Source organism: Penaeus chinensis, chromosome 27, assembly GCF_019202785.1.
Source record: "Penaeus chinensis breed Huanghai No. 1 chromosome 27, ASM1920278v2, whole genome shotgun sequence".
In the NCBI taxonomy this organism is placed as follows: Eukaryota; Metazoa; Arthropoda; class Malacostraca; order Decapoda; family Penaeidae; genus Penaeus; species Penaeus chinensis.
The window spans coordinates 25,941,961-25,949,460 of record NC_061845.1 but is presented as its reverse complement, the minus strand read 5'-3'; the positions used below and the strand labels follow the sequence as shown (position 1 = coordinate 25,949,460).

The following is a 7,500-nucleotide window of genomic DNA, read 5'->3' as shown; positions in this document are numbered from 1 at the left end:
ACCTATTGTATTCTTCTTCAAGAACAACAACAACAACAAAAAAAAAAAACTTTCTTTACCTTTTGTGCATTTTGCCTAAAATACCTTAAATAAAACCATTAAGAGTCATTCATGTTTAGCTTGGCCTCTTCAACTCTTGAAAATTGTAAAAATAGGTAGTTTAAAATAACTTTAAAAAATCATTCAGAGCAGATGTATATCAATTACCTATCAGATTTTAAATTACTAACTTTCTTCTCCACATTTTTGATGCATTTAATTTTGATTTTCAAAATACCAGAAACAGGAGAGAGGAAAATTGGGAGAGAGAAAGGGTAAGATATGACATAGAAAGGACACTGTTTCTCATTCAGTTCTCTGCCACTTTATCATTCAGTCACACGCCTCAGTTTACTTCACCTGAGAAATTCCAATTCAAAATGGCAAAACTAGAAAGTATGCCTACCAGAAAGTAGCAATAAAACCCAGACATTACATTAGCAAACCCTTGAACATTAATAATACCAAATAAGTGACATAGTCATCTTAAGTCACTTAGAAAGTCCTCTTTGTCTTGCATTGCTTTACATTTTGGTTGACAGTATAAAATAAAATGGGTGAAAAAAAAAGAGTAAACAGGTGATGAAACAGCATAAAAGACAGGGAGTGTGAAGAGGATGATGTGGAAACAAATTCTATTTTGAGAAATCTCCACAAGGCAGAACTATATATTAAGAATCTCTCTGCCTTAAAAAAAAAAAAAAAAAAAAAAAATCCTGAGTAAAACATACACAAATATACTAATATACAACATTCAAATCTATGTTTTTTATATTATATATATTTTTCTCATTACACTCTCTCCTGATATGAACAATCATTCACCTAAATTGAGCACAATCTAGAGTAAGTCACTTGACAGTTAATTGCATCAACATCAATGCTAAACATAGCAATTGGATGTTGTAAATACCAATAAATATAAACAACTGCACTGCATTCTTGAATATAAAGCCTGAAACTTTAGATAATCAACCACCAAAATTGACACAAATTACACTGCTCCTGTTCTGTCTATGTATGCATATAAGTATGTCTATATGTGCGTACAGTATATGTATGCAGACATGTGTTCCTTTGTGTCTCTGTATGTGTTGATGCATGTGTGTAAGTTCATAAGTGTACCTCTGTTTACCAACTAAAATCAGACTGCAAGACAAGGTCTTCTAGTACAATGGATAAGACCTGAGTATCAGCTTCATGCAAACTTGACTATTGAGAAGACTCCTATCATCCTAATCTTGATGACTGTGTCCATTCCAGTTGGTCACAGTGACTGCTTCACTACGAGTCCTTCTGTGTATGGACAGGTGGTGCTTCAACCCATTCTGGTCATTAGAGTTCTTGTGCTGCTTGCTCTCGGCTTCTTGGCTCAAAACATGCTGGTCATAGGTGCTCATGGTTACATCTGTTTCCAGGTTGTCCTTCACCTGTAAGTTTATACAGCATGCTTATCAATACTAATAAAATTAATAACATTACCATCGTCAGTATCTTTAGTGTCATTGTCATTACTACTACCATTATCATTATTAATCATTTCTTAACATCACTGATCATTATCATATCAAAATCATAATTTTAACAAATAAACTCACAGTGGGCATGGCATGTACGTACATGCCATGCCCATCGGCATTAGGTTAACAGCAGTATATGAGTTTAAAAAATTATCAAATCCAAGAAAGATGAGGTTGGAGATTATTTATTCATCTTATTAGGCTTTGTAACAGTTATCTTTTCTAAAATTTACAATCATTTATATGAGTACACCAACAAGCAACTTCTTGCTTCATCCTGCCTGTGCCATGCAGCCTTACTTTAATGTATGGTAGGGTAAGATATATGGAAGTTAAACCACTGCCAACAGGCATGGCACGTATGACCATGCAATGCCTACTGTGGTTGTTTATTTGTTTTTACACACAGATGGCTACACATACTAAGTCACCAATGAGTACTGCCTGTCTCGACAGCTCATCCTTTTCATTGATTTACGTTGATTTCATTGATTTTACGTTATCTTATTTTGCTGTTATTAATGTTTATAACATTACAGTAATTGTAATGTTTATAATAAAAATAACACCATTGATATCCACAGCACTAGTAAAAAATATGTTTTTCCCACCAATTCAAGGAAAGGTGAAATTAGGTAAGGTCACAAGATCTACTAATTGATTCTCTAATTAACCCCTTGGTGACAGGTGAAGAAAACTAAAAAAAAAACTCTACGCTCTGGCGATCAATGGCAACGCGCCGACTTTGAGCGCGGGAGTTCGGTACATCAAGCCGAATCACCGGCTCGTAGCGCTTTGGCGCGCCTCCGTGGCGTACAGCCGCACGCCACATTTTGAGCGGTTTGTTTTGACGTCTATAGACGTGACCCGTCGTTAAGGGGTTAAATCTTGTCTTAATCTACATCTATAGGTGCATGGAATATAATCAGAACATAAGATTCAGATAGACAATTAAAACATGGCTTATTTCCAACAAGTCTTTATATCACTCACATACACATACACAAAAAAAATAGAATAAATACCCACAATTCAAATCTATTACAACACACCGATTACTAACCTTTGTGGGAGGGAACTTCGTAATGAAGAAGTTGGCCACAATGCAGAAAGTCTTGCTGACTAAAGGCACACATATGGACTGGTGGACCATGGCTGCCAGACGGTAGTTTGGTCCATAGAAAGGATCGCTGATGGCTGGGCAGAGCATGTTATTCAAGTTTACCTGAGAAGCCTTATGAGAAATGGAAAAATAAGAACACCTATTATTTCTAGTGTAAAAGACTATGAATAAAGGTAAGTAGATTCTTATAAAATAATAAAAAAAACAAATGGACAATCTAAAAATGTTCAAGATAAGTAATCAAAAGTCATCACTGTCACCATCAATGGCAGTATTGCATATGGCTAAAGGCAATGAAAATACCTACCATGGCTATGATCTGCAGAGGCAAAAAATGATAGATCAGCAGAATCCCTAAAGACATCACAGTCCAGCTCATGTCCCAAGGGCTCTCCACCGTGTACACACCTATCAAGTGAGAGACAAGATTTTAATCAGCATGTGTGTCTTTTGGATCTCTTTACTACTGATGTAGGGGTGTGCATATATACATGCACTGTGTAGTTTTGTTTTATTAATGTTGCTTATAGTCACCATGTCATCAATAATTAGGCCTATCTGACCACACCTGCTTACCCCAATCACTGAATTTCTGTGAAGAAGTTTTTATATTCATTATTATTAATAATGTTATGATAATAATGATAATGATAATAACAACCTTAAAATTAATAACAATAATAATAGTAATAACATAAAAACTCTTTCCAACAATTCAAGAACTGAGGCAACAGGTAAGAATAGGTAAACATATTTACTGAATCATTGATGACCAAGCGCTTGCAAAGCTATGTGTAAACAAACTCACAAAACAAAACAGCAAACAGAGCATGTAGCCATCTCTACATAAATAGGTAAAGAAATTGTATGGTTAAACACATGTCACTTTCACTGTACATAACAAAAACTCTTGTTCCTGCATCCATGTAACTTTAAACAAGTGTATCTCATAATTGACTTTATAGAATATAAGAAATACACTATGAACTATCACTGATTAGATTTACATGGAAAATGTCAATTTGTGAAGTCCTGAAGAAATGTGAAGGGAATAAGTAGGTAGCAGGGTGTTTTTAAGAACCTTTCATTGTCATAACATGGCAACACAACGGTATCAGTATAAACGATGTCTACTGCCATGACCTCATGACACGGAATATGCATACTTAAGGTAAGGAGGACAACCAATTTTTTTCAGCTACTAAGTATTAATTCAATTACTCATTCATATTTTTATTTATTCTGATTTTTAAAGTCTCCAGTTTTACCTTTAGTAATCATCAAAAATATCTCAGACATTTCTGACTTCACACATATTTCAAATTTCTTTTCATTACCCTGTTTTCTTTCATGTGAATCCATTTGATATCTCAAGCATTTTAAGCATCATGTAGAAGAGAGGAAGAAAAAAATGTGCTGCAAACAGTGCCAGAAAGACAGGAAAGGAAAGACAAGCCAATAATAACCAACTGCAAAAATATCATTCTCTTATTCCTGGTTAGCTCAAAGTGGGTTTATGTCATTAGTGCTAAACCTCATATTCACACCCTTGATAGTTTCAATCAGTTTCTTTCTGAATGTTCTACTGCTTCTATGCTTCAGTGATTCCTAAAACAACCATTCATATTTCACATTTCATTGTTTAAGTCTAAATTGTTATACGACACGTCAAAGGTTAGGAACACATAACATTAACAACAGTTTCCACTCTGTCCACTACTTTACAGGCTTCCATGATGCATTTTGTTTCTGTAATGTAATGGCCTAACATATTTGCAACCCTACCAAAGGTAAATTTGGTTCTATAGTGTTATATCAAGTCTACTTATGTGCTTTTCTTAAAATGTATACAAACAGAAATCATCATATCTGCTGGATGCTTTATTCAATCCATTTATGCCTGGTTACATTTGAATAAAGCTCAGAGATTCAGGGTTGCATTATTATGCCCTGCTCCATGCTTGAGCTATCATCTGGTTCATAGCCATCCTGGCCACCAGGATACTGGCTCAAAATGTGATTAATCATCATCAGGCATCTGGAAGTTTTTTGCCTTCACATGATAGGATATCACCCAGTATTACTGGGATAATATGGCCAATACTATGGAATAAAAATTGTGACAAAAAATACATTCTTTACATAAATGTTATAATTCATAACCTTTTGCTTGAAAATATATCTTCAGCTACACACAAGATCTGAGACAATACGTACATGGTAACAAACCTAAAATCTTTTGTGGCCTACATACCACACAAGCTGGGGAAAAAAATAAAGAAAAAATACTTAAAACCTGTATATCAGTGTTTGAATAATATGAAAATTATAAAAATAATCAATCAGTAACTTCAGAACATCTTTCAAACAACATCAGATAAATCTTTGATTCACATAACATCATACCAAGCTTTGAATTCCTAAAGTCACTTCATGTTTAAATAATGCCAAAGGAAATGACAGAAACAATAATGCTGCATTTGGAACTGTGAGCATAGCTTGAACAGACAACTTGTAAACTTGGGCAGATAAGTTGTTTGAGTTCAGGGCCATCAACCCCTGCAATGCTCAGCAAGTAAAGTAGTCAGTTTTTTTTATAAACATTAATAGTTGTGGAATTACTAGATTAAGATAGCAGTGTAACATCTGGCATCATCTTCGCTTACAAACTAATCCATCTCATTTAACTTTGTCTGCTCTCTGGAGGTCCAAGTTTACAACTTGTCCAGACAAGTTGGACAAGCATTCAAAAGTTTTTTCCATATAGCTTGCTCATCCATCCAAGTTGGATGAGTAATTCTGAATGTAGCATAATAACCTGAGTTTGTAGGTAATACTAGAACATTTAGTTTAAAACTGTACTCCACTTAAAAATCTAGTAACTGAAATATAAAAATTACAGGAACCAACAGGAAAACTTCTAAAACTACTGGCTGTACCTCTAGCAAGACTTGTCAAAAAAATAAAAAATAAAATTAAGGTAGAGAGCATCATTTACCCATTGGATCTAGGTGCCTCACAGCATCAAGTAGACCAAAATCCTAGCACACAGCTTCCTTTAGTGGCAACTCTCTCTAGTGTCTAGCTTACAGAAAGTATAAAGACATTTTACAATGCTATTAGCCCTTTTTTGGCAGTTGCATTATTGCTGTGTTGTTATTTTCCAAGGTCTACACTTCTCCATTATTATCCTATATCAAGATGATTAGATTTTTTTTCTTTCATATTATCTCTCTAGGTAGTTTACACATTGTGCAATAGCAGTAACAAGTAAAATTGCATTATTTGTGTCATTTTTCATATTTCTATATCATCTAATTCTTCATAACATACCCTACAGTGCCAGTAACAGCAGACAGGAATAGGTACCAGTGTGTGGACAGTGTCTTCCTTGGAGACAGCCCTTTTCCAGGCATGGTTGACTGATGGTAAACTTCACCCTGATGGACCAGTGGAAATCCTGCATGAGCTTGCAAACAAACCTGTTCCAGATGACCTACAGAGTCCATCACCCAAAGCTTGGCAACAATTTCCCATGATGAGACATTCCCATCACCCATTGCCCCTTGGCTAAATCTTTTCATGATCTTTTCAGATCCAGTGGGTTAAATGGTCCTGATACTAGCAGTATTCACAGTTCACAATAAGAGGATAATTGTCAAGTCCAGAAGTAATGACAGAACTTCCCAACTCTGATTAAAATTATAATAAAAAGAACTGATAATAGCAAGTCCCACAGATCAAGATAAATTTATTGATATCTCACTTACAATTTCTTCTTTAAAATATTGATATTCTTATGAGGATCACATATTGACATATAGTTCTCTACACAAATAAATCATTTCTTAAATATAATATCAGCATATGAATTCTGTAAGTAATAATAACTTCAGAAGCCAAGTATAGGTCTACTCAATGAGAAAAAAAAATCAATTATGCTTTCATCACAACATAGAAAAGATGATTGTAAGACCAACAAAACCTTCTTAGTAGAAGAAATGATAAACTCTGAATTAACAGTTCAGCAAGCTGTAGGACAAGTGTAAAATTAGAGGAAAAGAATAAAAGGAAAAAAAGAAAGGCCATGTAAAATTGTCTTTGAGAAAATCTATTATCCAATAAGAGTTCATAAGAATCGAATAATCTTTCATCTTCTTTATGTGAAGTATACAGTCTTTGAATTATGTTCATATCCATAACCGCTCTGAAGCAGACCCATCAACCAATGGACTTTTAAAGCATAATGGTGTAGGAAACAAGAGTGTCATATGCCTTAGTTATTCATTCATAAACCAACACACACCAAACAAACAAAAACATCCCATTCCAATTAACATATAAATTAAACATGCACATCAGCAATAATCTTTTTCTTTAATCACAAAGGAATCTTTAGGTTTTCATGCAGTCCAGGATATATAATACTATGACCTCTCTTCCATTAACAATCGTGGCTACCACGAATGTCTGTCCTATTCATCTTTTTTCTTCTTTTTTTTTTAATCTCTTTACCCCAAATTTCAACCAAAGAATAAATCACAATATACAAGAACCGCTCTTTCCTGTATCTCCTTTTTTTCTTTTTGTCACACTCTCTACTGTATCTGTTTCATTCATATTTTTCCATTTTCCTTCTTCAATTCATTCTAACCATCTCTGCCTTTCATTATCTCTGATCTTCATAGCCCCTGTATTTCCTTTCCCTTAGAACTCAAAGAATGAGCGCTCTCTCTCTCTCTCTCTCTCTCTCTCTCTCTCTCGTCCTCTATTTCTTTAAGCTCTCTTTAACTTTACCAACCTCTCTGCCCTTCCGAA

At 34.5% G+C, this 7,500-nt stretch overlaps 1 protein-coding gene across 1 annotated transcript in view; it reads right to left on the bottom strand.

Annotated features, from left to right (window-relative positions):
- Positions 1-662: 662 nt before the first annotated feature.
- The window catches only part of LOC125039747 (transmembrane protein 164-like), a 17,482-nt gene continuing 10,644 nt past the window's right edge, over positions 663-7,500 (bottom strand). Inside the window, exons 6-8 of the mRNA XM_047633991.1 lie at positions 2,990-3,090; positions 2,623-2,793; positions 663-1,469 (exon numbers count right to left, since the gene is read on the bottom strand). Coding sequence (XP_047489947.1) covers positions 1,275-1,469; positions 2,623-2,793; positions 2,990-3,090 — 467 coding nt within the window. The 3' untranslated portion in view covers positions 663-1,274. The remainder of the gene's footprint in view (positions 1,470-2,622; positions 2,794-2,989; positions 3,091-7,500) is intronic.